This window comes from Fusarium fujikuroi, chromosome FFUJ_chr02 (genome assembly GCF_900079805.1).
Source record: "Fusarium fujikuroi IMI 58289 draft genome, chromosome FFUJ_chr02".
Classification (NCBI taxonomy): domain Eukaryota; kingdom Fungi; phylum Ascomycota; class Sordariomycetes; order Hypocreales; family Nectriaceae; genus Fusarium; species Fusarium fujikuroi.
Window position 1 is genome coordinate 4,495,170 of NC_036623.1, and position 27,982 is coordinate 4,523,151.

Genomic DNA, 27,982 nt, shown 5'->3' on the forward strand with positions numbered 1-27,982 from the left:
GGAATGGTCGGAACGGTGGGCTCTCATGAGATGTCAGAGGGCAGCGCTTAGGAATGGGCCTTTTTGTAATAATGCTTTTCCGAATAAATTCATCGGCTGATATGACTTATTCATTCAAACGAAATGTTTATCGGCTTCTGGCCATTCTTTTTCGGAAAATAGTCAATTGTTCCGCGGAATAGAACGTGAGAAGGTTCTTCGGATGTAGCGTCCAAGTACCGATAACAAATACCATGCCCCATCCGAAGCGATGATAGCATCGCTTGACTGGCTACGCTTCCAGATTGATTGGAAAGTATCGGAGCGAATACTAGCGTACTAGGTATTTATGATCGCCGATGCTCAGATCGCCTCGGCTGGTGTTCTGGACTAGGTTCCGATGCCCTGGGACATTCCTGGCTTTGTGTTTCTTCCGAAAACTGACAAAGGACATGATTCTCGGAGATGAGAGTTGCACATATATAGCTCCAGCGGACATTTCTTTTGAAGGATCAACAAACAGTATATCACTAAAACATTGATAGTCGACCCAGACTTGGCTTATACCAAATATACTCCTACCATCGTCCATCAACCCACCTCAAATCCCTTGTACACAACGGATTTCGCCATGACCGTCAACACGATAGTTCTAGACGCACTCATCGTCGGCGGCGGGTTCGGCGGTGTCTACCAACTCAAACGTCTTCGCGAAGAGGGTTACAATGTCAAACTCGTCGACGTCGCCTCTGACTACGCAGGCGTATGGTTCTGGAATCGATACCCAGGCGCTCGAGTTGACAGCGCCATACCCCATTACGAATTCTCCGACCCCGAGCTATGGCGTGACTGGAACTGGACCCAGCGATTCCCTGGCAGCGCTGAGCTGAGAGAATACTTCTCATATGTCGCCAAGAGATGGGATCTCCGCAAGGACACCTTTTTCAACACGTATATCTCCAAGGCTGTGTGGAATGAAGAAACGAGCAAATGGGAAATCGAGAGTAAGGACGGCAAGAAATTCGTCGCACGATACCTTCTCTTGAACACTGGCTTTGCAGCCAAGCGACACACACCTAATTGGAAGGGCATAGACAAGTTTAATGGTCTCTGGGTCCATCCTTCATACTGGCCTGAGAAGGAACCTGATCTGCAGGGCAAGAAGATCGCCGTGATCGGAACCGGCTCCACGGGTGTCCAGCTCGCACAAGAGCTTAGCCAGGTTGCAAGCGAGTTTGTGCTTTTCCAACGAACGCCCAACATGGCACTGCCCATGAAGCAGATTGAATACTCCCGCAACGACAATGCAATCTCAGAAGAGCGTTATAGAGAGGTCTACAGCGGTCGACACGAGAGCTATGGTGGATTCGACTTCAACTCTTATCCTCGGGACACTTTCAGTGATGATGCCGAGACACGTCGTGCAAAATATGAAGAACTATGGACCCATGGCGATTTCAAGTTTTGGCTTGCAAACTACCAAGATATGCTCGCTCGAGAGGACGCCAATGCCGAAGCCTATAAGTTCTGGAAGTCCAAGGTCCGATCTCGCGTCAAGGATCCCCGCCTCCAGGAGATCCTAGCTCCAGAAAAGCAGCCGTACAGTTTCGGCTGTAAACGAATTTCTCTTGAGAACGGTTTCTACGAGATCTTCAACCAGCCCAACGTCTCCTTGGTAGACGTGAATGCCACGCCAGTTGTTGAAGTTACAGAGCGCGGTATCAAGACAACTGAGAAGGAGTGGGAGTTTGACGTTGTAGTCTGTGCAACTGGCTTCGATGCCATCACTGGTGGTCTGAAGGACATCAACATCAGCGGAGTATCGGGCGTGAAACTCGCTGACAAGTGGGAGACTGGCGCCAAAACGTACCTCGGCATGGCTGTCGCTGGATTCCCCAACATGTTCTTCACATATGGACCTCAAGCACCGACGGCTTTGTGCAATGGCCCGACATGCGCTGAGTCACAGGGCGAGTTCATCGTCAGGGTTATGAAGTACATGTCGACTCAAGGCCGTCACAAGATCGAGGCGCGTGAGGACGCAGAGGCTGAGTGGGGAGACAAAGTCCGGGAATTTGCTAATGCTTCCCTTTTCCCCAAGACTAAATCGGTATGTTCTAACGTCTTGAGAGGTTGCAGGATGGCTAACTTGTTGTAGTGGTATATGGGGGACAATATCCCAGGCAAGCCGCGCGAGTGCTTGATTTACCTTGGCGGCGTTCCAACTTATACCAAGACGCTGGAAGACTGTACTGAGAATGGTCTTGAAGGCTTTCAGTTGAAATAAGTCTTGGGGCATCGTCAACAGGACTGGAGATGAGAAATGACAAAGACAGTGGACCCATTGCAACAATATAACCAAAACTAGGGGCCAAATTTTCATCCAATCAGGAAGCATCAAGGCGCAGTGGCAGAGTGGTCTAATGCGATAGACTAGAAATCTATTCTCTTCGGAGGCGTCTGTTCGAATCAGGCCTGCGTCGTTCCAGATATTTATCTTTTGTCAACAAAGGATATAATTGAATTTTTGCTGCCGTCTCTACTATGTACAATGATATTCGCAGACTCATCGTGAAACTCTCAGTTCGGGGCGGGTGACGGACGTCCTTGACCGATAAACTGTATACTTGGCCATAAACACAGGGAAATGTCTTAATGAATCAACAGCATCTTTTTTGAGATATCAGCTGGAGGAAGGGAGCATCCAATCCCGTTATTTACAGCCTCAGGCCTGATGATTCAGCCTCTACAATCCTCCCACCTGCCTGATTCCTCTTCCATTACTGACATTACTCAGACCTCCAACCACATACGACCAAAGCTCGTAGAGAATACGGGGTCCCGTCCGCTCCCCCATCGTCAAGCTGCGAAGCGCCGGATTAGTAGTTGGGTCGGTGACGACCAGCGAATCCCCGGTGTTGTATGTTCTTTTTGGTCTTTGTCGCACCTGAACTGACAGAATCATACGCAGAGAGCCTCAAGAAACCATAGGTCTATTTCAAACCACCAGACAAGATGATATCTTGTCCAGTGAGATATCCAGTTTTTGCCATCCTTCGAAACATTAGAAGTTATCCAAAATGATAGAGAATTTACTTACATGACAGCGATGTTGGCAACTTCTGAAGGATGGCCCAATCGGCGTACAGGGACACTTGCGGCAATGGCCAGGCCAGGATCTGTTTCTTTAAGTTCCTCTAGATCTGTTTTTCTTGTCCATGTTCTATGTCTCGGGTCAGCCTATGTTGCCGGCGGCTTTACCTGCTAACAAAGAGTACTCACGTTTCTTTTGGCGTCGGGATCATGTCTGTAAAACCAATCATTGCAGGGAGAATCTGGACCTTCTGTTAGTATTTGTGAGGGAACAACGTCTCCTAGGGCTTACAGTGTTGACTGTAACTCCCTCGCCAGCCAAAACAGTTGACAGATTCTTGCCCATCGAGCTTCCAGATGTCAGACTTTGTCTCCTAGATAGGAATGACTGACGGCTTACCTCAAAGCTCCCTTGGTCGCCGCATAATGACAGCCATTGATGCCACCGCCCGTGCTCGCAATACTTCCAACCAGAATCACACGGCCCCAGCTTTGCGCCCTCATAGCAGGCAGGCAGGCCTTGACCACCACAAATTGACTCCTGGCATTGACTTCCATAACCGAGTCCCAGTCATCTTCTTCAATGTTCTGGATATCTCGGATACGCCTGCCAAGGCCAGCGTTTGCAACGAGAATAGATACTGCTTTGTGCTTGGCGGAGATGCTAGAGTCTTGAAAGACCTTGTCGACCAAGCCGCGAGTTTCGTCGCGAGAGCTGAGGTCGGCTGAAACACAAGGGAAGAGTTTACCGGGGTGGGCCGATGCTAGTTCTCTAGACAGAGCCTCGACTTTATGCTGGAAACATGATTTAGTATGAGACATTCTGCTGGTTTGAGTAACTCACCAGACTGGCGTTGCAATGGAGTACGACATCACAACCTTCTGCTGCGAGAGCCCTGGCAATAGCTGAACCGATTCCACCACTGAAATGGTTAGCATTGAATGGATCATGAAGGTAGGAAGCAAGTTGTACCTGGATCCGGTAACAAGAGCGAGACGCCCTTCTACACGGTTATCAACGTCACGGATGTGATAGGTAGTCATTTCTGCCAATTATTTGAGAGATGAGAAAGTATTTAATGAGAAAGTATTCAATCAGGTAAAGAGAAACTGAAAAGAGAAACGAATTTGAGTAGAATGAGAGATCGTTTTCCGATAGATGGTGCTTTATCCGAGGGCGGAAGAGGGAGGGGTAACTGAGTGGGCTGGGGAAGGCTCTTAGCTAAGCGATCCTCGGAGTGAATGCCGGGAGTTATAATTCTTGGGACCTCAGGCCATAGTTGAGACTGCTCTGAATATTGAGAGATAGTGTTTGGGGGCCCTATGCCTGCGCTTGAATAGCGTGGTGTATGGCTCCTGGTTACATCAAAGGGTTTTGTTTTGGTGGTGAGATTGACCATCGCCGTTACATGGATAAGCAACATTCGCAGACACGCTCACGATTCAAGAAGATGATAACCTCTTGCACTTTGATAGTGAGATATAAATTGATCGCCTATCAGATACCAAAAATGATATTCCACAGATAAACCATAGATAAGTAATTCTATAATAAAACCCTGACCCTTAAACAGGTGTAGAAATGAACTTTGTCTGAAAGTTGCCAAACTTCAAGTGCTCCCCAACAATGTTGTCGTTGGTCGAGCTGTAATTCGCCGTAGCAGAGATCTGCACTTCCTTCCCAAGATCAGGATAATCAGTGCGACGGACCTCAACAGTCGTCAGCTCCCCAGAAAAGTACTGACGAGCTTCATAAGCCGTGTCGTTGCAGCGCTCAAACTTGGGCTTCCCCTTCAGATCAAGGTCATCCGGAATCACCTGCAAGCCATGGCACGAAGCTGCAAAGTTTCCAGGGTCCGGGACACCGTTATGTCCCTTTACGGTGAACGCCCATTTGATCGAATGGCCGTCGGGAGCAGGTGTAGCGCTGAAGTCGTCGCTGGACCAGGTGCTGTGGAGGTCCTTGGGGTCGGTGACGACGTAGGGCGTGCCTGAGACATTGCACACGAAGGCGATGAGAAGGACGGCTTGGGCGAGCATGATGAGTAGATAGGTTGATGGATGAGCTGCTTGGGTTCAGTATTGTGGCTTCGTGACTGATTAATGGGCTCTATTATATGTACTGACCTCTGGCGAATAGTTTCAGTAGCTGAAAGCAAATTCCGTTTTGTTCTGAATATCAGCTTCAAATACAAGTAGTTCCAATGGGAGGGCGAACAATATATATTGGGCTTTCACCCTTGTTGTTCTTGATATACCTATTCTCCAGGAACAGGGTTTCTGGAAAGTCTAATATATATAAAATACGAGATTCACCGCCATTTTTAGGGATCTTATAGTTCACTTTCCTCGTGTTGACGTCCGTGTCGTCCGGCGCATATAAATTATACCTGCTCGTCGTCTCACGTCAAAGTTTAAATATTCCGGCAGTTCAAGAGTCAGTGCCGACATCCGATTAGCCTACGGATCGCATGGATGCTACTGATCCGCCTAAATTTAAGTCCTCAGGGACCTTGACTTTAGCTCACCCTTAATTATCCCTTTGTTGCCAGTGCCCACCGCTAAAATCAATGCTTTTTGATCACTGCCTAGGCTATTCATTTCAGGAACCACATTTCCTCATAACCCAAATAGAGCAAAGTTCTTATTGTAGACCAAGATCTCAAGCATTTACATGCTCCATAAATTCATCACTCCTCTCATGTGACTTGCTTTCCATCTTTGCCGCCTTCTCAGGATATCTATCATCCGCCAAACGTCCATGAAGAGCAAGTTCCTTCTGCATCTCCCTAGCCACTTGAACAGTATTCTCGCCACGAGCAAAAATGTAATCAACCTCTTCAAGAGCTAAGTTCGAAGTCTCAGGATACAAGAAAAAGATGATCGGCACGAAAATGAGGTTGGTGGCCATAAAGATGAGATATGCCTTCCACTGAAGACGATTAATGAGGATGGGAGTGATCATGACCTATAAATCATCAGTTATAAGTCAACAGAGAAATTTTCTGGAGAGTAAGACATACTACTGTGAAGTTCCAGAGCCAGTTCGAACTGACGCCAATGGCAGTTCCTTTGGTTCGAGCGTGAAGAGGGAGAATTTCGGGGACGTAAACCCACGGAACACAATTCATACTCGCACCGAAGACGAGCATGTAGGTGAAGAAGAACGCTACTGATCCAGCAGCAAATGCTCGACCTCGTGACGTATCGTCTGCCTGAGATAGAAGTGCGGCTACCATCAGCATCGAGAAAGATAGTCCAGCAGATCCCCACATCATGGTAGATCGACGACCCATCTTGTCCAGAGCCAGAGTAGGGAGTAAAGAACCGATGGGAAACATGAGCTGGATACACCCCGCGATGATTTGGGCGAGCCTGTGTTCAAGTCCGACCTTGGCAGTCAGAACAGCTGGAGACCTTAGCATTCCAATTATTCCAATGGGATTGAGAACTTACTTAAGATGTAGTAAACAACCAGGTTGATACCGCCAGCCTGATTCATAAACTGCACAAACCAAGCAAGGAAGACTCGATATCTCGTGCTAACTTTATCCTTCCTAAAAGTCGAAGCCCAAGAAGTACTTCCCTCCGCTTCAGCTTCGATTGACAAAGCCGCCTCGATCGACTCAACCTCTCGCAGGATGTCAGGATGATCAGTGGGCTTATCATAGACCGCTGACAGCACTTCGATGGCCTATTGTCTCTTTCCATGATTGAGCAACCAACGAGGCGACTCGGGTACACCAAAAACCACAAAGATAACCCAGAATGCAAAAACAGCTTGAAAGGCGAGTGGCCAGCGCCATGCGAATGGCCCGCCGACGAAGCTGAAGGCAAAGTCCCACCAGTATGCGAAGGCGATGCCGATACCGACGAAACATGACTTCTGCAGAGACGAGACGGCCTCGCTTTGTACCCTCACAAAGTTCAGATTGGTACCTAAACAATGTCAGTTTAGTCGAGTGTTGCAGGAGGAGACTTACATGGGAACTGTAGAAGTCTTGAGACCAGTGCCGACACCGGTGACGATTCTTCCAACAATCAGATGTCCTCGTGTAAAAGAAGTTGCTTGCAACGCAGCTCCAACGAGAATCCAGCCCATAGCTACCCAAATAGTCCATCGTCTACCAAGTTTCTCACCAACAAAGAAATTCTTAAAGCATCCCAGCAAACAGCCCAGATTATAGCTTGAGGTGATGAAGCCAGTCAAAGTATCACCAGGATCATTAAACTGTCGCAGCCAATCCTCGTTCTCAAGAATGCCTCCAAAGACACCTTGGTCATAGCCATAAAGAACAAAAGCGCAGAGACAGCACGATGTTACTGCACGCTGCAGTTTCTTGCCACGACCGAACCAAGTCCTCATTGTGAGTCACGCCTTCGAGAACTAAGTAAAAAGAGAAACAAGAGAGGGTAATGATTCAGAAAAGACATGCAGATCACCACGGAACATTGCAAATTTATACGCTTGCAAGAATGGCTTTTCCCTCTTTAGCCGAGCCATTTTCACTATTTCCGGGGACATTGGGGAAACCCCAGAGATCGGCGTCATTGTTTTGTGGAGAAGAGGAGTCTTGTTTGGTGGTTGTAGTTGCCATGTTGGGAAATGTCTGAGAGTCAGGTGTCGTTTACATCATTTGGACGAGGAGGGCAATGCCAAGCGGTTGTATTGCATGAGTTTGGTAGGATGAGCCATTAAAGTTCTGATGGTGTCTTCTTTAACTGAGGATCAAGGCGGCCAAGAGATCGCTCAGTCGAAAGATTCATTAGCTATCAGGACAATGATGGTGGAGTCCACCTTGTCAGAGAGAGGTCTTTCAGCTAGCTTTCTCTTCGATTCGCTTCAATTGCGAGGTGCTTAGGCGGCCAAATCAAATAGTCTAATAAGAAAACTAAAGCCTGTAAGAAATCTATTGAAATGAGTCTCTATGCCTTTTGCCCAATGTTGAAAATTCCACCCATTGGCATCAATATGCTATCCCAGATAAAACAATCCAACACACTACTGACCACCTTCTCAGACGTCGTCCAAAGCTGTTTCGCCAACTCGGCGTTATTCGCATCCTCAGTTGGTTCTTTAAGTCCACCGAACGGCATGATAAACGATCCAGCATATTTGTCTCTGTGTTGAGCTGGTTCCGGGTGAGCAGCAGCGAACAGAGGCGTGATGGCGCCCTCGAAAGGCGAGAGATTCGATCGGAATATATCGTTGTCTCTACCTCCAAGATATCCTGCCGCACCATTTGTTGCAACTCCTCCAGGATGAACACTGAGTGCGAGGATATCAACTCCTTCTTGGTCAAAACGACGCTGAAGTTCTTTGGTGTGGAGAATGCTTGCGAGTTTGGAGTAGCCGTAGCGAAGGTAATTAGCTGATGGTTCATCCTCGCTCCCGTAAGTAGCGTTAAAATCCTCCAGTGAACCAAACTTTGCACCTGCCGGAACATCGTAGTGAGCCGTTGAAGCAACATTCACAATCCGCACCCCAGGGTGTTCAGCTTGAGTTTTGTTGAGCAGCGGTAACAGCTCCCTGGTCAGAAGAAAAGGGCCCAGGTGGTTGATGCCAAATGAGACTGAGATGCCATTGCCGTCTTTATCAAGAGGTCTAGCGAGAACAGCAGCATTATTAACCAGGATATCAAGCCGAGGCTCTTCTGCGACAACCTTTCTCGCAGCGTATTGCACTTGTTTGAAATTGCCCATGTCAACAGCAAATGGAACAAGAGATTCGGGTTTTAGCTGCGGTGATTCGGCAACCATAGTTCTAATAGCTTTTGTTGCCTTTTGAAGATTACGGGCGCCGATGTAGACTTTTGCTCCCTTGAGAGCGAGTTGATGGGCGATGTGATAACCGACACCATCTGGAGTGCTAAAAAGCTGTTAATTACGATGTTGCTGGAAGCGCTCGGATACTTACTTGGCTCCTGTGACAAGGGCGACTTTGCCTGCTAAGGATGGGTTATCATCGAAACTATACTTCTTGACTCGTGTTAGCCATTGGTGACGATGAATGCATCAGTGACGTACTGGTCGTAGTATTTCTTTATGATCTACCATCTTGTCAAAGATCAATAACAAATGGCCAAATTATTCTTGTGTAGGTTTAAAGCTCTTGTTTCCTAAATAATTTGACATCTACACCAACAGGATTAGACTACTTATATATTGCGCTCAGTCATATCTCGCGATAACCAATTACTCAGCCCACACCATGTTCTATCATATGTAAGCTGTAAAATGTGACGATTGTGCTTACAAACACCGGCGCATCGTCTCCACCACGGCTTATCCAATGGGACTAAAGTCTCAACTGACGTATATGTCAGCCCCAGAAACGACACTGGAGAGTTTCTAGTAGATCTATTGGGATGGCGTCAAGAGATTGAAAGGTAAAAATAATCACGGCGCCGATTTCACTTCTAATAATAAATGCAATTCTGCAAACCATAACCCCGCTAGGCAAAGCCTAAAATCTGTAGTATGATCGCAGCTTTCTCTTCTTTGTTTTTGTATCATCGTAATCGCCGCAATTACCCCAGGCTTCACTTTCTTCATTCATTACATCCTTGAGCTTCCTCTTACCCAATGGCCCACCCCAGACTTCCATTTAATCTTCATGTAGGACTAGACGGTCAGCGAGAAACAATATCTTGATAATACATTTGTTGATTGGACTGTTTCCTCTTGGCCTGCTTCACTAAACGCTGAGTGGTCTCGCACTATGGCCAGACCAACATGGCGACAGTGTAAGCGCACGCTTAGAGTCAGGTCTCGGACAGGTTTGACTCTCAACAACGCCTTTTGATATTGGATGGTATCGACTCTTCCCGAAGCGCAAAGGTCATATTGTGATGATTGACGTGGCAAGGCGGTCACGGTCAGATGGCGGCGAAGTCCACAGTATCTATATAGCCGCGGCCGCCGTTCCCAATACAATGAAACCCTATCATGAAATACAAGTCCCCAGAATCAATCTGCTCCTGCGTATAAGTACAAGTCGAAGTAACATGCTTCCACTCGTCTACACTCGTGGTAAGATCGATAGCGTCTGTCTCCTCCCAATAGGTATTTCGATATGAGCATATGAGCTCAACAGCGGGGCAGAATAAGTTTGCGTTGACCCAGGCGGACATGGTATATGCAACACCAGCAGTGATGGAACCACGGAGCGGCTGCCTGATGAAGTCTATGAGAGGACGCTGCCCTTGCGTGAAGAGAGCGGAATTACGTCCGTCATGTTTGACGTCGGACGCGATGGATACCGTAACTTCGAGGCCGTTGAAGAGCTCCCAAGGCGCGATAGATGAAGTATCATCGTCAAATCCAGCATTGGTGATGAAGGGTATAGCTGATGGTACTTCCGATGTAGTCGCTGTGTTGGTAGGAGTGGCAGCTTCAGTCGTGGTGGCTATCTCGGTTGTTATGCCGTCGGTGGTCGACAGGGCAGTGGTAGACGTTTCCTCGGGGCTCTGAGACCTCTCTGTGCTGCTCAATCCCGTGATAATGACGCTAGACTCTTCATTTGAAGTCACAGTGGAGGAGGCCGCGACCATAGTGGTGTCGACGAAGCTGGATGTAGTTGTGGAGCCGACTGTAGTTGTGGAGCCGACTGTAGTCGAAGTATCACTCGCGATGGAGCTTTCGATTATCCTGGAGCTGGGTTTACAGGGGCCGGCTTGAGAGCCACCCACTAAACAAGCCGTTATAAAAGCGGCAATGTACGTCTGTGGAATCATCCTGAGCGAGGTTGTTGGTGCAACGATTTGTGGGTGTCCGTATACGATAGACAGAAACGCTTCAAGAGGGGCATTGACGGATAAGTAGGGTCTCGTAAAAGACAAAATGTCGCTTCACAAAGGGGCTTGTTGTGTTTTCTTTGGTCTAGATGCTCGCCGACCCCAGCTGTAAAATCGATAGCGCAACTCGTATCAGGCTTAGTGGGATCAATAGCTCAGCTAAGATCCAATAGTTCCCCTGGAGCTACAAGGATCTATAAGCGCAAAACGAAATTAAAATGATATTTCTTGCTCTGTTTTAACAGCACATCATGTAATGACTGCTGGTTAGCTGCTCACTACTGCAAGCTTGAGCAGCTTGAAATAAGCGAGTTACACTAAGAAATTAATATAGTCATAGAAAAAGGCCTCTCCCCTCTCTATAAGAAGACTCTGCATCCACTTTCCCGTCCTTTGTACTCCAAACGTTGTATTTTTTATCATACACCTTTTCAGCATGGAACGGTCAAAGCGCGTTAGGGCCTTCTGGGCTCTCAACCTGTCTCTTCTTCCAACTGTGCTGGCTGCCGCCACTTGCAGCGAGCTATCCGGCAGCATTTACAGCGGCCCTAACAACAACAAATTCGATATTCTATGCGATACTTCTACAGTTGGCGGGCACATCACTGCCTATTATTCTCAGGGAGATGAGTTTCAAGATTGCGTGGATCGATGCGACGATGACGATACTTGTCTTGCTGCATTGTTCCTAAGCTCAAGCGGCGACTGTGCTTTGATAGACACCTTTACGAGCACTAGGTCGTTCAGCGGCAATGATCTTGCTATTAGGACGGTAGTGCCTGAGACGACGTCGACTGAGGCTACTACTTCTGAGGCTCCTACATCAACAGATGTTACTACATCAGAAGCCGCTACATCTACAGAAGCCGCTACATCTACAGAAGCCGCTACATCAACTGAAGGTACTTCGACAGAAGCTACTACATCAGTGGCTAGTACTGCAGAGGCTTCAACATCGGAAGCTGCTACATCTCAGGCAACAACATCAGACACATTAACGATATCAGCGACGTCAGAGACCTCATCGATATCTTCATCATCTGTATCAGCAGAAGATACAACATCAGGATTGGCATCTACATCAGAGCCTTTGTCAACATCTGCAGCGGTATCAACAACCTCACAGCTGTCGTCGTCAGCGGAATCTACATCAGAGACCTCAGCCTCTGTGGAGTCCACTACAGCTACTACCTCAACTACAGAGTCATTGTCCACCAGTACCTCCAGTGCTGAGACATCAACTGACGATTGCGATGATGAGACGTCATCCCTTGAGACCTCGACTACTGTGACTACATCTACAGCAACAGGGTCCGAGATACAGCCAACGACCTCAACCACTGACAAGCAGAGTTCCCCCACTACAACCAATGAATCATCCGAGGTCTCCACTTCCGCTCCTTTAGCTACCTCAACTGCGTCATTGTCATCTTCTCTGACGACAACAGAAGGTCAAGCTTCTCTATCAACATCTCTTCCAACCTCTGCTACAAGCCAAACAGGCTCCTCTCTGTCTACGTCTTCAGGTACTACAGTAACTCAGACTTATACAACCTATAGCCAGATAGCCTCCTCGTCTGGTTCTTCGTCTTCTGGAACCAAGGAGGTTGGCTCCAAGACACTTTCGACCTCTGGTGCCACTGTCATCAAGACAACATCTGGAGGTCATGTTGCAACGCCTTACCCTACTGCTTACAACGTCTGGACTGTTTATCTTACGTTGGTCGAGTATGTCACTTGCAGCACTGGTGTAGTTACCGAGACAGTTACTACTTCCGAATATGTCACTGTGGGCAGTAACGGTGGGAGCTATGGACCTCCAGTGGTTACAACGCCTGCTGGATGTATTGGAGGTTATCAGGTTGATGCTAGCGGCCACAGCTATCCCGTGGCACAACCTACGAAGGATTCTCCTGCCAACTCACCTGGTGGCGCGTATAGCCAGCCATCTGTTCATCCTGTACCGGGATCACCAGGCAACTCTCCATCTGGCCATGAGACCGGCAAGCCTCATACTCCTACGCCAGCTGCAGAATCTCATGGAAACTCCCAACCAGGACAGGGTGGTAAGCAACCTTCTGTTCCTGGTCAAGGCTCTGATGAGCCCAATAATAGCGAGCCTCAGCAGCCACAAGGTGGCGCTACCCAGACAGTTATCTCTGCATACCAGTCTGGTGCCTCAGTAAATCCTTCACCGTCATCGGCTATTCATCAGGGTCAGCAAGGCATCTCAACGACTTTCACTACCGAAGCAAGCGTTACCGAGATGCAGGTACCTAAGTCCACGCACAGTGGTTCATCGGAAGCTGGAGAGGCACCATATACACCAGTTAGTGTTTCCGGAGCCAACGCACATCAGTGCATGGTTTGGACATTGGCCGCTGGAGCCCTCATGGGGTTCGGACTGTTGTTCTAGTGATAGGCGCTTCTTTAAGTACATTATGAGCATGTAGATAACATAGACCGTTAATACACGATCCTCTTGGACCAAGAGTCACATACACGAGGCTCCTCGAACTTATCTAAAGGTAGCCAATTACTATTATACTAAAGTTAAGCGTGAAATAGATATTACAATACTGAAAAAAGGCCCATTACCATACCCCTCTAATTAGGGGAGGGAGTGTGTACACTAGCCTTGGCCTTCTCACCAGCAACACTAACACAGTAGTAGTAATTAGCCCAAAGGTTCTCACACTTGGACCCAACAGCAGGATTCCACTGATAGAACTCATCCAAATCGATCTTGAACTCTGACGCAACAGCAGAACAAGTGTCGCCCTTAGAAACACGATGGTATTCGTTGCAAGACTTGGTGATTCCTTTCTGAACCGGCGAAGGCGCTTTGTTGCCGGTGACATTCTCAGGAGTGGTCGGTGTGGGAGTCACAGCCTTTTCAACGCCAACACAAACATAGTATCCCTTCTTGAGACCCTGACAGTGCTTGCCAACAGCAGGGTTCCATTTGAAAAAGTTGGCGAAGGAAAGCTTGTTCTGCGTCTCAATTGACTTGCAGGTCGTGGCCTTGCCAACGAGAGCGTACTTGGCGCAGTTCTTGGCGATGCCAGCTTGAGTAGGCGAGTATTTCTTCGCCGGCGATGGACCCTTTGTCTCGGTGACAGAAACACAAGCGTATGCGTTTGCCAGAAGGGCGTTGCAGTCAGTGCCAGTCTTGGGATTCCATTCCTGAAAGTCGGATAGGGAGATCTTGTTCTTGGCAGCGACTGAGAAGCAGGTTTCTCCCTTTTGCACAAGGTAGTATGACTTGCAGTTGGAGACAATGCCCGGTTGCTGAGGCTCAGGGGCTTTGGCTGAAGCCGAAGACTTGGTGGCTGCTCCAAAGACTGGGAGCAAGTTTCCAGCAAAGAGAAGGAGATGTTTGAGATGCATTTCGGTAACGAGTGAAAGTGTTTTTGCTAAGGATGCAAAGAGGAAGTCAATTGGAGGATATCAGCTTGTAGGTAGGATTCATATGATACGGGGACTAGGACCTTTTATCTCTTTGAGGGTGAGTAAGTTGACTGGAGGTCACATTATCTTAATAAGATGAAATGAGGCAATGCCATTAAAAACGCTTATTTTGCCTGGGTATATGTAAATTGCGCTATCGTTGCCCGCCGCAGCTGGAGGAAAGCTTATCGTATGCTGTAGCATGGGTAGATGGGGTGACTACTAAGATAGTAAACACTCCTATGAATTACACTTCTTCGCCAATCTCTGTGAAGTTGCTAATAAAACAAACCTGCGATTTATGATTCCTTGTTCCAGCAGTGTCACAGGTATACATCACAAGCAAAAAGAAGCCCGTCGTTACGTCTATTTGTCACTTTTGAGTGATCTCAAGAAATTCACTGCTATCTTTTTAAATAAAGTTCGGTTTATATTCACCTGAGGTCTAAATACGAGGGAGAAATTAGATGTCCTTGGTGAAACCAAAATACTACATTTTGAGTTTTCACCACAGCGGCATTACGCATAAAGAGAACTGCCGGCCGTGCACTGTCGCTAATCTAACTTCAAGCTCCAAATTATGCCACGGATGGCACGGAATCATTTGAGTTGAATTCATCCAGAGATTAATCTACAGCAGGGGTGTTGACATCTGAGGAACACTTCTTTAGGCGAACTTTGATGGCCCGAAGTGTAGCATGTAATGGCCGTCTTGAAGGAAGACAGGGCTATCAGATCAAATTCGAGGACTTGGTTACCCTGTACAACTCAGGCATGATTGATCCGCGGAGGCGCCCAGTCATGACAAATATGCCAACTTTCGTACGATGATCTAAAGAAAAGGCTCATGGCAAGTGGCTAGAGTCTATGCCGTTTTCGAGAGATAAATCACGTATAGACCACCTGTTTGAAAGCGATGCCATAACAAGGCCATGAAGGGGCCAATGAAGAACATTTCACCACGATACGGATAGATGCAAAGAGCTTATCAACATCTCATCATGTGGACCGGATTGCAAAAACATGGAACATGTTAAAGGAGTGAGCTGACTTACCATGTTAATCTTACCCAGGCGCAAGAAAAACTCAAGACTACAGAGGAGGATGATAAAATAAACTCGGTAAAAGTCCCCTAAGTTTAGGCTAGACTAAGCTAAAGATTTTCGTCGTTTAGGGTCAAAGTCCCAATGTTTCCTGCTGAAACAGGCATGCAATGCGAATGAGGCTGTGTGTGCCATGTGACTCGGGATATTTCAATTTGGCAATTGGCTGCAGCTGTTCCGTTCATCTACCCTGTAACTAGCACCAACGACCTCTCTTTTGCGCAACAATACAGAGCGCCATGGAAGTAGCTGGCCTCACCATCGGGGCGGTGGCCCTAGTCAGCTTGTTCAAAGACTGCGTTGACCTCTTGTCCATGATCACAGCAGCTCGCGACCTAGGAAAAGATGCCGCCATAATGAATACGAAGCTCGACGTGGAAAAGATGCTTTTCCTACAGTGGTCTGACCGGGTCGGACTCTTGAAGCAGGGCTCCGCATCCACTAACGCGCTGTTGTGCAGTCCGGATAATCGGCAAATCGTCTCACGGGTTCTGGAAAGCATCAAGGCCCTGCTAAGTGAAGGCCAGGCTTTACAAAGAGACTATGGTCTCAAAAGAGTCGAAAAGGTCGGCACTGAGCCGACGGCAGGCTATCAAGGCGCCAGCTCTTTTCGATTCGCAAAATTCCTCAAGCAGTTTGAGGAGCTAAATATCAAGCCTTGTCAAACTTCAGACGCTGACCAACACAGTAACTTCAAAAAGTTTACCAAGCAGTTCCGCTGGATCATCGTCGATAAGGATAAATTCAACTCGCTCATCGACCACCTTTCATATTTCAATACGTCCTTGAATAACCTTATCCCAATGCCATCAGTATCTGAAACAACTTTCTCCAAAAATGAACTGATCCACCTCAAAAACCTTGCCGAACTTGACTTGGTCATCGAAGCAACATCAAATACGAGACCAAGCATCAGTGAAGCTGCTGTTGCTGCCAAGTCTGCACTTATCTCATCCCGAGTTATCCGCTCCCTCTGGTTCCGCTGGTACGACGAGCGAAGGGTTAATATCAAGAGTCCGCACTTTAAAACTCTACAGTGGGCTCTTGACCCCCCTAGCGACTATCTTCAGTGGGATGATCTCAACACTTGGTTACAGAGCGCGTCAGGCATATACTGGCTTTCTGGGAAGGCCGGGAGCGGCAAGTCGACTCTGATGAAGTATCTTCATGAGAATGCTAAAACGCATGCTCTCCTCCAAACCTGGGCCAATGGCTCAAAGCTAATTCTCGCAAACTTCTTTTTCTACGCTCTGGGGAAATCAGAGCAAAAGTCGCAGTCGGGGCTTCTACGTAGCCTGCTTTATCAGATGCTGGAGTATGACCCAAGTGTTACTGAGCACGCTCTTCCGCACATGTGGCGAGAAGCGCGCTACAATCATCAAGGTTCCCCTGAACTTGAGATCCCGTCCATCGAAGAAATGGCAACTGCTTTGAAAGTTCTGTGTTCAACGCTCCATGCTGACAGGAAGATATTCTTCTTGATAGATGGTATCGATGAGTATGAAGGAAAAGATCTCGATATTGCAAGATTCATCGGCGAGCTTGAATCGTTCCCAAATGTCAAGATTCTGGTGTCGGGTAGACCGCATCCAGCATTCATGACCGCATTTAGGCAAAAGCCAAAGATGAACCTACAGGACTTGACAAAACGCGATGTCGCTACGTATATCCAAGATACCGTGTCTTACCATCCATATATGAGATCATTATCTCATCAATCGCAGTATCAAGTCGACAAAATTACTGAAAAGCTTGCACAGAAGGCGTCCGGTGTCTTTCTTTGGGTTATTCTTGCTTGCCGAGCTGTTGTCGAAGGGTGCGATGACTTTTGCACGATGACTGAGCTCGAGGCAAGAGTTGACGAATTACCCAAGGAACTTGAGGATATCATTGAGCATATGCTTGAGAATATCGATCCAAGATGGAAGCAAGACGCTATGAGGCTCATACATCTCATCTACACAAATGAAGGTTGCCAAGGATTCGACCCCATTCCGACACTTGGCCTACACTTGACACACGAAAAGGGGCTCAAGGGGGATACGAGCCTATCAGGAATAAGTCCTGAAGAGATCACTTTGTCAGAAATGGAAGCCCAATGCCGGGTGATGGAGGGCCGACTCAGAAGCCGATGCTGCGGCCTGCTTGAAGTCCACTACGGCCATCGCGACGAGACCAATATTGAAGATTGTATTGTCAAATTTATGCACAGAACTGTTTACGACATGTTATTGCAGCCAGAAATCGCTAGTCGCCTGTTCAGAGAGCTTGAACGCGAAAACTTCGATAGCTATGCAGTCTTGTCCGAGATTTGGTGTCGAATGGCCACTACACCCTCGGATTCTGACGATATCTTCTTCAATGCGTTATATCCTCTGGTTCTCAGAGATGCAGAGGGCCACCCACCTGCAGTTACACTACATCTCCTGTCGAGGCTCCAATTCGTATTCGGACAATTGAGTCTTTCACCGTGGCTGGGAGCTCCACGTTACTTACAGCATGACCAAAAGTGCCGCAGATACTGCAACGACTTCTCGTTGGCTTTCACTCTTGCCATCGAGATGGGCATGGACAACGTCGTCCGTTTCGTCTTGGAGAGTAAGATATCTTTGAAGAGCTTACTCTTTCGTCATCCAAGTCTTGCATTGCTAAGAGATTGCCAGCCTACGCGCCGTCTAAAGAACAGTCACCTATTTAGTTGTCAAAAGGATGGAAAGCTTCTTCAGACCACATACCCCTTACTTTATCACGCTATCGTACAGCCATTTAGAAGTGATTACTTTGCGTATGACCGGAATATTCGGCAAAAGGCGTCGCTGTCTTTGACTCGGCTTATCATAGACATGCAGACGGATTCAGACGAAGGCGCTAGATTGAGCCTCCAGGGCCTTGAAAAGACCAACGGGGGCAAACTTCTACAAGAAATCGATGGTCTAGTCAGTTTTGACGGCGATGAAAAGGAGGGATGGGAGGAGGTGAAGAAATTCTGCGAGCAACAGCTGAACAGCGAAATTTCAATGTAGATACCGATTTATGAGGCTTTTTCATATCTTTGGCTTACGATGAGTGTTATTGGCTTGATTCCGGAGCTAATAAGTAGTATCTTCTATGAACAACACCTTCCATTTCCAACACCAAGAGCCACAGCGATACCCTCCCAGGGGCAGGAAAGAAAACGCATGACCTTGGTCCTAAGTGACAAAGATATTTAGGTAACTTAGCATAAGTTTAGGATAAGTCTAGTATAGACTTAGAATAGCTTCTACCGAGTTTATTTTAACATCTCATATCAAGGGCCGATGTTTTCTTGCTCCTCGAGGCTTCTGAATACGAAAACATTATCCACTTATTATGCAGCCCCCAATACCCGCGAGCGGGCCGCTTATTCGATTGATTCTAGAACACCTGTCAGCTGAAGATAATCTGCTTTGTAAGGCTTTAAATCACCCAAACGAGCAAGTCCTTTTTAGCGTCGGCCGCCGCGGCTGGATTATGAAGTCCTGCAATGGCTCTATCTTACGGATACACGGCATTTGAGTATTATTTCTATATCTACTTCACGGATATGCGGCATCTTATGTAGTACGGAAGGCGAAGAGAGGTGTTGATAATATCGTGGTCAGCCTTAAAGCCAGGTTCGATAAAGCTTGAATCGATGCCTAACATTAGTATATATAGGGAATGTTAATCTATGTAAAGAATCAGACTTTCAAATTCATCCTCAAGAAACAGCACCTGCTTGAACCCGCCACTATCAACAATCATGCTTTTCCTCAATACTCTTGTTCTATCCTTTGTAGCAGTCGGCTATGCCACGCCCCTCGCTATCAGGCTGGACAACACCGAGCCTCCAGAGAACGCTACATTCATCCAGTGCCATGAAGGTACTACGGACCCGATCTGCCTCAAGATCCGCGGACCATCTTCCGATGTCATCACGGAGATTGTTCACCCTGATGGAACCGTCGAGGTCCATCGCAACAAATACACCCGCGAGCAACTGAAAGATATCCGTCGTCAGAACAAAGTCAAGAGCGTCGAGCACAAGCCTGGTCACACCGTCCGCGATGGGTCTGCCGCATTCATCAACGATCTCACGAAGAGAGAGTCTGCCCCTCGAATCTGCAGGAGCGAGACCCAGCGGTGGTGGGATCAGAATGACTGGGGCTACTGGTACCAGGCCTGGCACCAAGTTGGAAGCTGCTTCTACTGCAATCAGTGTACCGAGGCTATTGCAGTTGGTTTCTCGGTTTCTCAAACCTGGACTGTTGGCTTGAGCGCCAAGTTTGGCGAAGTCATTGAAGCATCTTTCGAGTTCTCCTGGGGCGAGACGCATACTTTGACTGATACGCGAACATGCCAGTGGAACAATGTTCAGTCAGGGTGCCATTCTATCTGGTACCAGCCCTTGATGTCTTATCACAATGGATACGCGAACTATCAAACTCACACGCACTGTCCCGCTGGTCAGGGTCAAGGTGCCTCTGATACCTATTACGACCATAATTATGCGTATGCCAACGTCAATCAGATCGGTAACAACAATGGCGTCAACCAGGGAAATTTGGGGTGTGACAGTGGTTGTCAAGGTAGTGATCACAGGCAGTGTCAGTACGGAAACAATGGCGGTTCTCTTTGGCCCAACCCGAACTAGAAAAGTCTGGAATCGGGTCACCGACAGACAAGCTTACCCAACTTTCTCAAGCCTATCAAATCAGTGTGAGACTTCTCTAAACAGTTATTCCCATTATTAGGCTAGAATAGATGTATCTAGAATCTTGACAACTTAGAATCGATGCAAAGACAAAGATCAACCGTGCATCAAGTGAGGCTGAGCATGCAGGTGGTTTCTATTAACAATCTCATGCAGTTTGCTTTATTATTAATAAATTGAAGGGTGAAGGATTGGCTTGGCGTAAGACTCACTGCTACCTCGAACGTCACAAGTTCGGGCTTTTGTGAAATGCCAGGGGGTTCCGTCTGACATACATCTGCCGGACCCCACCATGACCAGGCATCATTGGCGAGCTGGCGAGTCATGATCTGGGGGAGTGGCTCCCCCATGACTCTGTTGCGATGGAATAACAATCGAGGAACCGGTTAATGAGAATTGTTTCACGCCCTACCGGGAAGTTACTAATCCTTGCTATGCGGCACTTTTCAATCACCAACTCAGCCTTGTAGGATGCAACCCGTCTTCTCCGAGGATCCATTTATAAAGCGCGCTGAACGGATGTACGGGAATATCAGTTACGCCGACTACTCCTGGACAGTTTGGGGGTTGCTAATTACGACAAGTTATACTTAGCCGCCGTTACTTGTCTACACAATAGCTACGGATATTTATACTTATTTCTAGCTTTAACTTTGACGAAGCAACATCATGTGATTCTCCTTCCAGCCACGGTCTCGGTTGTGATGGCATGTCTAGTTACGACTCCACTTCCCCTTATACTGAATGCTTCCTACACCTCAGTAGAGTAGCTCCTGTAAGAAACAGAAGTCCTTGAATTCTGAGAGCATGTACCTGGTTATGGATCCAAATCCTGGCCTGGTCCCCGGCCCGTTAATTGTGATAGCCACGCCATCTCCATAAAAGTCCCCCACCTCAACAGCCGCCTTATAGCCTTACGCGCCGGGATCAATCGGATCATCACAGTGGCTGTAAGCTTGGGCCAGGAATCCTTTGTAATCTTTAATGCATCACAGGTCTCCATAGTATACATAAGAACTCCAAGGGTGTTGCGATGCCAAGCCTCATCTCGCCAAAGGTTCATGTCAGCTGCCAAGCATAACATGGTACCGGAAAGGCTGGACCATGAAATATGTAGGATATATATGTGCCCTCTCTTGCGCATTTGAAAAGTTAAAGAGGCAAGTCTTCATCGGCTCAGTTCGCTTTACCTCCTCACATTTCGATCCATCTCTCACAGAACATCTTCACCATGAAGACCACCACCGCTCTTTTGGCTCTAGCCGCCGCGACAGAAGCTTCACCCTTGTTCTCCAAACGTGACGATGCGAACGACATCTTCAACGACAAGCAAAAGTTCTGCAAGGGATGGGACCTGAAGACCGTCGAGGGTGTTGACAAGCTGTGGGAAGACACAGCCGCTGGTGTATCACTTGAACTGTTCATCAAAAGCCACTGGGGTAAGTAGCTTACTCTCACCAAACCTAAGCATGAAATAGAATGCTAATCACTATGTCCACAGAGCACCAGAACAACTGGCTCAAAAATCTTGAGGATCAGGTCATGGAGGGCACTGATGGCAAGTCTGGTGCCAGTGGCTGCGCTCTCATCGGCACCAGCTGCAACCCCATGGGCGGCATCGGCTGCGAGGAGCAGTTCGACAAGTACGGCAAGACATTTGTAGGCAAGAACTCGTACTGGACCTTCCAGGCTGTCAAGGGTATGCATGGCAAGTTCGCCGAGCTGCACCGCCAGTTGACGACTGAGACTCTCGTCAATGGCCTCAAGATCGGGCAGATGCTCAAGGACTTTAGCGGAAACGAAAATGGAGGAGGTAATATGAAAGGCTGGCTCTCGGCGGCTGCAACTATGGGTAATGCCCTTGGTGGCCTCGTTCCTGGAGTGGTATGTTACTTTGTCTCCAGTCCCGATTTTTCCTTTGCTGACCATCACTAATATAGGGCTCCGGTATTTCTGCCGGTATGGGTATTCTGGCAGGTATTATGTCCGGTCTCTCCTTGGGCGACGATGAGGATGATGGTGCCGCTACTATATCAGACGGCCTTGCCGACCTATTCAAGTCCGCCTCAGTCAAGCTCGAGGACACCCTCCGAATCGCTACCGGAGGCGGCAGAAACGACGACGAGTATAACTCTCTCCCCGCTCCCAAGTGGGATACATACGAGACCAAGATTGCCAAGTTCTTCAACGGCGGCTGGTTCCTTCTCGACGATGACGTTGAGACCGTGCGCGTCACGCTAGGTTCCATCACCAACAACATCCAGAAGAAGGTCGCCAACGACGTCATGAAGGCCTCCAAGCTCCACCTTGTCGCCGATAAGCTCGGCGGTAAGGATTCCCGTGAGGATTGCGGTTTTTCCACTGGTCGACAGTGGCTGCCGCTCCGTGATGGCGAGGAGTACTGCTGGTACATCATGCGAAACGATCCCAACCCTAATCGCGAGGGAGAGTGGACCGAGGTTGGCGCTGACATCTACGAGAAGATGGCTTCCTTCGGTCTGGGTGATCGCGAGCCTTACTACAAGGCTTTGATTGACTGTGCTTTGAACAAGGGCGACAGTGATGAAGTTGACACTAGCAACCTTGTTCAGGGAGAGATCCCCCGATGCTTCTTCAACTTGCCTGCTGTGTTTGTTGAGCATGATGACGAAACTGGCTGTGGAAGCCCCTTTGACAGGGCAGATTGTGACTACCGCAAGAGCAGTCCTCTCAAATAAGCTGGAAGAAAGACTCGCTATTAAATTTCTGTTACCTACCTATTATGCCTTTCGGAGATCAGGAAGATAAATTTTGTACATTTACCATTTTATAAAGACTTTATCCAAGGTTTCTTTTACCTATATTGTATTTTTACATGTTTAACTTTTCCAACCGTAGCATCTCGCCAACGCTGAGCAACAAAATCAATGAATTCGCCTTGCTATCTGACGTGTACAGTTCAGAACCGTTCAAATCATACCTATATTAAGGGAAAGTTGAGACAAAGTAGTTATTTTATGCTTTAATATACAAGTTTCTCTCTAAGTTGAGATGGAGTTCTTGGCCCTATTGAACCTTTTCATGTAATTTCCGTAGTCGTATAACAGCAGCAGCCGTGGCAATCGTGTTGAATGTGTAAAATGAAGATCGGCTTCTCATTCTTCAACCTCCCCGTACCAATGCCTATACTTTGGTCACTCTCAGTCTCTACTAGTGATCAAAGATTGGCTGATTGACCTTGAACAAATATCGAGACCAACGTATCCATAAGCACTCTTTTCGCACGTTTAGAATCCGAAAAGGTAGATCAAAGGAGGGATGACGAGCTCCACAGCAGCAGCAATCTTGAGCCACGAAGGAGTCCAGCCTAGACTCAGCCCTGAAGTCAAGCGGCCAACCCCAGCCAAGAACATGGCAGTTCCGAGCAAAGAAAGGGGAATCTTCCTCGCTTGGAGATTGCTACTAGCCCACCAGAGAATCATTCCATATCCACTCCAGATTGCTCCCAAGAAGCGAAGCTGGTTGTCCACGAAGGCGAGGGTCGGGGTTGGGAGGAGAGCTCGCTCTGATTCGGGTATAACGAGTTTATGTCCGGTAATTAGATCGACAGTTCCAGTGAACATGGAGAAGACGGCGAAGATCTTTAGTCCGCGGGAGAGAAATTGGGAAGAGCCGTACTCGGACATATTGAGAAAGTATTGCTGGTTTTGTATGATAACAAATATGATTTCTAAATGTGAGTTACATACTGAATACACTAATAATTACGATCCCCATCATCTCTTATATCCAAAGAATGTACTTCTAATACCTTGAATTGATAATCCTTATTTGCCATGCTTAAACGTTATGCTGACAGCCCGGAAATCCCGTCGGCGTCATAACGAATCCCGAAAGGTGACAGTTTTTGCCAGATTGGGATCAATATGCGCCAGGCTCCACAATATACCCATTGTTTAAGTCAGCGCGTCCTTCAGAGTCATAAAAGCCCAGTATTTACCTCAATCAGCATCGGGATTCTTAGTAGTGAAAAATGTCAGTTGATCAATCAGACGGAAACACTCGGAAGCTGACGACCGATTCAGCACTCCCGATTGTCAAGGGCTATCCTTTACCGAATTGAGGCCCATGGGGGAGAAAAGGATTCAAGACCATCCGAGGTATCCCACGCCTCACAACACGAATGCCAGGTGTGTCGCCCTTCCAATCGGCGTTGCCAAACTCTCTTTCAGACATGAGCAGTCGAATTTTGCCGCATTATCATAACCCCAAATCCAATAAACGATGGCTTTTGAAGGAGGGATATAAGCTTGGTATCTGGGTCAAAGAAATGATAGACATCGTTTGCGAGGGATTGTATGCATCCACTTCGAGACTGCAATACCCAGAAGCTGACTCGGTATCAGTGCCACGCCTACCATCCTCTTACTCAACTCAGGTCAAACCTAGCAACTCCTCTTCGGCCCGGGACGGAAAGGACTCTGGCCTGACAAATAGCCTTCCGGATCCCTGTTGGTTGGTTGAACCCTTTAGTAAGTTGGCATTAGAACCAATAACCTTAAGAAAGAACTTAATTCTACGACGATGATCACCTAGGAGAGTCTGTATCGCCAACGGACACAGAGTGGCAAGACTTAAGGTACATCATGACGAGTTTGAGTGCATGCTGCGGAGTGCGGGGAATGAAGCTAAGTTCTGCGTCCTGATCGTAAGCTCTCAGCCATGGGCATCAACAACAAATAACACATCCGGTTCACTATTTAGACATTCTGTCACAAGTCGTGACCAATGCCTGCAGTATAAATACCCATTATGAAACTCAGAATATGACTCTTTGCTGCGGGGGTTGAAAAGTATAAGAAGGCCAGCCAGATCAGTAAACGTGTTTTTAAAAACCAATATGTACGCTCGTTCCTCCATTTTTTCCCCCATCCAACTTCCAAGTTAACAACATGCATCTCGTCGCATTCATGGCCGCGAGCCTCGCCATCCAACTACCTTACGCTCTTGCAACGCCTCATCGCCGAGATGTAAAGTGCGAGAATAAAACTAATCCTCTACCTGGTCAGACATGTGCGATCTTCGCTGAAGATTGGAACATGACTTTGAATGAGTTCAAGGCGCTGAATCCCGGCGTCGAGTGTCCTGACCTTGATCCAGTTGGTAGTTACTGTGTCAAAGGGACTGCCGACAAAGATGAACCAGCCGGCGTTGGATCCAAGACGGCAAAGCCTACGTCTGTTACTGAGCCAACTGAGCCATCATACGGCGAGATGCCCGACGCCCCTTTTGATGTAGAGTCCTTTTCGATCCCCAATGCGGACGACGAGTCTTCTGCAGAGCCAACTGTTCCTCAAAAACCCTCTCCTGTGGATGAGTGCTGTGGAAACGGCATCCAAACCCCAAAACCCATTCAACAAGGCATGGTAGCCAACTGCAACAAATTCCATTACATTGAATCTACAACCACCTGCCAAGGCGTCCTCGATCGTTACAAGATATCCCTTGCCGACTTCATCAAGTGGAATCCTGCCGTTGGAGAGGACTGTACCAACATGTGGGCGGGGACCAACGCATGCGTCCGTGTCAAAGGCTACACTTCATCTGCAACGAGAGACATCAAGCCCAACCCAGTAGCCGACAATCAATCTGCGACGCCTTCACCTGTACAGGCGGGTTTGGTTAAAAACTGTGTCAAGTTCCACTACATCGGCCCCGGGACTACATGTCAGGAGGTTTTGCACCACTACAAGATCACCATGGCCCAATTTGCGCAGTGGAATCCTGCTGTTGGTGAGGATTGCAAAACTTTGTGGAAGGGTACTTATGTCTGTGTTGCTGCGGTCTGAGCCGGTCTATTCACCTTGGCTTCTGACTGGAGACAATTCTATGGCCATGCACAGCCTACTTATAGGACAAATCTTTATTACATCATTTTCTACCCATAAAATCAATGATGGTCCGGGTTCCTTAGTCAAAAAGGATCACAATAAAGTGAATTTCATTCCAAACATTTGTCAGGCTAACTTGCCCATCATACTTGAGACGTCATAAGCATTAACTATCAATCAATACTAGTGGTGTTCTATAATGACTTGCAATGCCTTCGGTCCCTCTGTTGCCACATTTATCCTGTGGATGACTCATGTTGAGACCCGACCTCTGCTCGTGTACTCCACGTCTGAGAAGGATTCTGAGCTGAGTAAACATGACTCTCTCCATCTTTGGCCACGACCGTGAAGCCCCTCCACGGTTCATCTTCGTCGCTCTGGCGCAGCCATTCGAGCACTGGTGAAATGTAGTCCAGATTGATGTTAGAACCTATATGTGTCATTTTCATGTACGACTGGGCTCACCTTGTTCTTTGCTTCCATGTGCCTCAGGCTTTTGCTGTGTACTTGGACTGGTTTCTTTCTTTCCAGTAGTGGCATTTCTCTGTGACGGTGGCATCCTGGAGGTTTTCTTGAAGACAAGTGAATAAAGGCCAGTAGGAAGTGGCGGCCTCAATCAATAGAAAGGATTGCAGTTATTTTGACACTAGAAGGCACAAGAAAGGGTTTACTCTTGTGATGAACGCCGTCATACATATACATTTTGACGCGTTCTTGAACACAGACTGGGTAGACGAAAGTCATTGCCGTGTTTTCATTTCAACTTGGGCTCGCCATGGGCCATTTTTCGTATTGGATGGTTCTCCGCAATTCCTTCTAACTGTCTAAGATATCTCAATTGCTTTGTCTTACAAAAGGGTCAGGGCCAGTTTCGCTATTGGTACAACCGTTCCCGGCTCCATCTAGGCCGTTTTTCGGATTCGTGAACTACGTGTGCATTGGCAGAGTCGCCGGTGATTTGTTGAATTGAGCGAGGCTGTCTCCGGGCCATATTGCTGATTGGTGAGATGATGATGCTTAAGCAAGGATAGGGTGATCAATGACATTTCAGCATATATGCATCTGGACAGCCTGGGCCCTGAAGCTTACGAATGAGATAAATGGCCCTTATTCAACTAACCGAATCAACGAGTTTGAATCCCTGCAAGCCCCAATAACTCCAATCGCACATAAGATGTACGTACCGCTAATGGTTAGCGAATCATAGAATTGGCCCTGAGTCTGAGCCACGTAAGAAGGGTTTTCAGCTGGCCGTACTTCAGCCGGACTCTCGTCTATTTGTCTAGATTCCGGCCTTTCTCCTCATTACATCTCTCTCGTCGAGCGAAGCCTTCTGGCTCGACGCTCGAGGATTCGACTCTACTCAGTCCAGTGACACACATCTACAGACTACACCTGACATTTAAGGTCCATCTTGTTCGAGGGTCAGCGCCGAGCATAGACTTGGCGCTTATCCCATTCAGGACGACCACGATGATCATCAATTAGAACCCTGGACGGACAACATCGACGATGCACAATGGCAAATCAGCTCCGGATGGGATATCAATCTTTTGCCCAGTCCTGGTATTGAGAGCTATGAGTTTGACGACTTGTTTGACTTCAATTGCTACCCTGGGCCTTGCATCGAAGCGTTCGATGCAGGCCTTTCCTCCTTGGGTGCGCAACACCAAGGAAAGTCAAACAATCAACTAGCACTTGTCACTGAACCTCATGACGCTCTTGAAACCATACAAGGTGTCTTGTCTCAGCCTCCAACAGATCTAAATTCTTCTATTGTCCCTCATTCGGTTCCCTGGCATCAGCCACACCTATCCCCTTCCTTATGCAACACCTCCGCGAATAGCAATACTCCTACATCCCACTCGTCGACTTCAAGAGGGCACGAAAAGGAATCCTATCAGGCATTCACGTCTAGTCCTGCCTCCAAAGTGGCGCGGCTCACCTGCGACTTTTGTGAGCAGGGTTTTGACGACG

General features: G+C 47.7%; 13 protein-coding genes and 1 non-coding gene, besides 1 other annotated feature; 7 read left to right on the forward strand and 7 right to left on the reverse strand.

The window, feature by feature from the left end:
* Positions 1-610: 610 nt before the first annotated feature.
* On the forward strand, positions 611-2,266 carry FFUJ_03906 (monooxygenase-like protein; the record flags this gene model as incomplete). XM_023572870.1 has 2 exons in its annotated part: positions 611-2,089; positions 2,138-2,266. The coding sequence occupies 2 exons, from the start codon at positions 611-613 to the stop codon at positions 2,264-2,266; spliced, it is 1,608 nt and encodes a 535-aa protein (XP_023426916.1).
* A 114-nt stretch (positions 2,267-2,380) lies between these two features.
* Positions 2,381-2,462, forward strand: a tRNA (tRNA-Ser).
* Positions 2,463-2,790: 328 nt separating this feature from the next.
* Positions 2,791-2,906, forward strand: FFUJ_scaffold03.rrna4. The gene has a single exon (XR_002792830.1). It is a non-coding gene; the product is annotated as a ribosomal RNA (ribosomal RNA).
* A 66-nt stretch (positions 2,907-2,972) lies between these two features.
* On the reverse strand, positions 2,973-4,116 carry FFUJ_03905 (related to 3-oxoacyl-[acyl-carrier-protein] reductase; the record flags this gene model as incomplete). XM_023572871.1 has 7 exons in its annotated part: positions 2,973-3,033; positions 3,080-3,202; positions 3,262-3,314; positions 3,365-3,422; positions 3,473-3,867; positions 3,917-3,995; positions 4,046-4,116. The coding sequence occupies 7 exons, from the start codon at positions 4,114-4,116 to the stop codon at positions 2,973-2,975; spliced, it is 840 nt and encodes a 279-aa protein (XP_023426917.1).
* A 522-nt stretch (positions 4,117-4,638) lies between these two features.
* Positions 4,639-5,112, reverse strand: FFUJ_03904 (uncharacterized protein; the record flags this gene model as incomplete). The annotated part of the gene is made up of 1 exon (XM_023572872.1): positions 4,639-5,112. One exon carries the CDS (start codon positions 5,110-5,112, stop codon positions 4,639-4,641), a length of 474 nt encoding a protein of 157 aa, XP_023426918.1.
* Positions 5,113-5,734: 622 nt separating this feature from the next.
* Positions 5,735-7,438, reverse strand: FFUJ_03903 (related to sugar transport protein STL1; the record flags this gene model as incomplete). XM_023572873.1 has 5 exons in its annotated part: positions 5,735-6,040; positions 6,096-6,481; positions 6,529-6,766; positions 6,815-6,989; positions 7,056-7,438. The coding sequence occupies 5 exons, from the start codon at positions 7,436-7,438 to the stop codon at positions 5,735-5,737; spliced, it is 1,488 nt and encodes a 495-aa protein (XP_023426919.1).
* A 560-nt stretch (positions 7,439-7,998) lies between these two features.
* Positions 7,999-9,129, reverse strand: FFUJ_03902 (related to light induced alcohol dehydrogenase Bli-4; the record flags this gene model as incomplete). XM_023572875.1 has 3 exons in its annotated part: positions 7,999-8,941; positions 8,990-9,051; positions 9,100-9,129. 3 exons carry the CDS (start codon positions 9,127-9,129, stop codon positions 7,999-8,001), a joined length of 1,035 nt encoding a protein of 344 aa, XP_023426920.1.
* An 821-nt stretch (positions 9,130-9,950) lies between these two features.
* Positions 9,951-10,808, reverse strand: FFUJ_03901 (uncharacterized protein; the record flags this gene model as incomplete). The annotated part of the gene is made up of 1 exon (XM_023572876.1): positions 9,951-10,808. The coding sequence occupies one exon, from the start codon at positions 10,806-10,808 to the stop codon at positions 9,951-9,953; it is 858 nt and encodes a 285-aa protein (XP_023426921.1).
* A 496-nt stretch (positions 10,809-11,304) lies between these two features.
* Positions 11,305-13,284, forward strand: FFUJ_03900 (related to proteoglycan; the record flags this gene model as incomplete). Its single annotated transcript, XM_023572877.1, has 1 exon — positions 11,305-13,284. One exon carries the CDS (start codon positions 11,305-11,307, stop codon positions 13,282-13,284), a length of 1,980 nt encoding a protein of 659 aa, XP_023426922.1.
* Positions 13,285-13,475: 191 nt separating this feature from the next.
* Positions 13,476-14,258, reverse strand: FFUJ_03899 (uncharacterized protein; the record flags this gene model as incomplete). The annotated part of the gene is made up of 1 exon (XM_023572878.1): positions 13,476-14,258. One exon carries the CDS (start codon positions 14,256-14,258, stop codon positions 13,476-13,478), a length of 783 nt encoding a protein of 260 aa, XP_023426923.1.
* A 1,402-nt stretch (positions 14,259-15,660) lies between these two features.
* FFUJ_03898 (related to small s protein) lies at positions 15,661-18,444 on the forward strand (the record flags this gene model as incomplete). The annotated part of the gene is made up of 1 exon (XM_023572879.1): positions 15,661-18,444. The coding sequence occupies one exon, from the start codon at positions 15,661-15,663 to the stop codon at positions 18,442-18,444; it is 2,784 nt and encodes a 927-aa protein (XP_023426924.1).
* A 740-nt stretch (positions 18,445-19,184) lies between these two features.
* Positions 19,185-20,075, forward strand: FFUJ_03897 (uncharacterized protein; the record flags this gene model as incomplete). Its single annotated transcript, XM_023572880.1, has 1 exon — positions 19,185-20,075. One exon carries the CDS (start codon positions 19,185-19,187, stop codon positions 20,073-20,075), a length of 891 nt encoding a protein of 296 aa, XP_023426925.1.
* A 1,291-nt stretch (positions 20,076-21,366) lies between these two features.
* Positions 21,367-22,852, forward strand: FFUJ_03896 (uncharacterized protein; the record flags this gene model as incomplete). XM_023572881.1 has 3 exons in its annotated part: positions 21,367-21,574; positions 21,637-22,019; positions 22,076-22,852. The coding sequence occupies 3 exons, from the start codon at positions 21,367-21,369 to the stop codon at positions 22,850-22,852; spliced, it is 1,368 nt and encodes a 455-aa protein (XP_023426926.1).
* Positions 22,853-23,401: 549 nt separating this feature from the next.
* On the reverse strand, positions 23,402-23,800 carry FFUJ_03895 (uncharacterized protein; the record flags this gene model as incomplete). Its single annotated transcript, XM_023572882.1, has 1 exon — positions 23,402-23,800. The coding sequence occupies one exon, from the start codon at positions 23,798-23,800 to the stop codon at positions 23,402-23,404; it is 399 nt and encodes a 132-aa protein (XP_023426927.1).
* A 1,266-nt stretch (positions 23,801-25,066) lies between these two features.
* Positions 25,067-25,963, forward strand: FFUJ_03894 (uncharacterized protein; the record flags this gene model as incomplete). Its single annotated transcript, XM_023572883.1, has 1 exon — positions 25,067-25,963. One exon carries the CDS (start codon positions 25,067-25,069, stop codon positions 25,961-25,963), a length of 897 nt encoding a protein of 298 aa, XP_023426928.1.
* Positions 25,964-27,982: the final 2,019 nt, after the last annotated feature.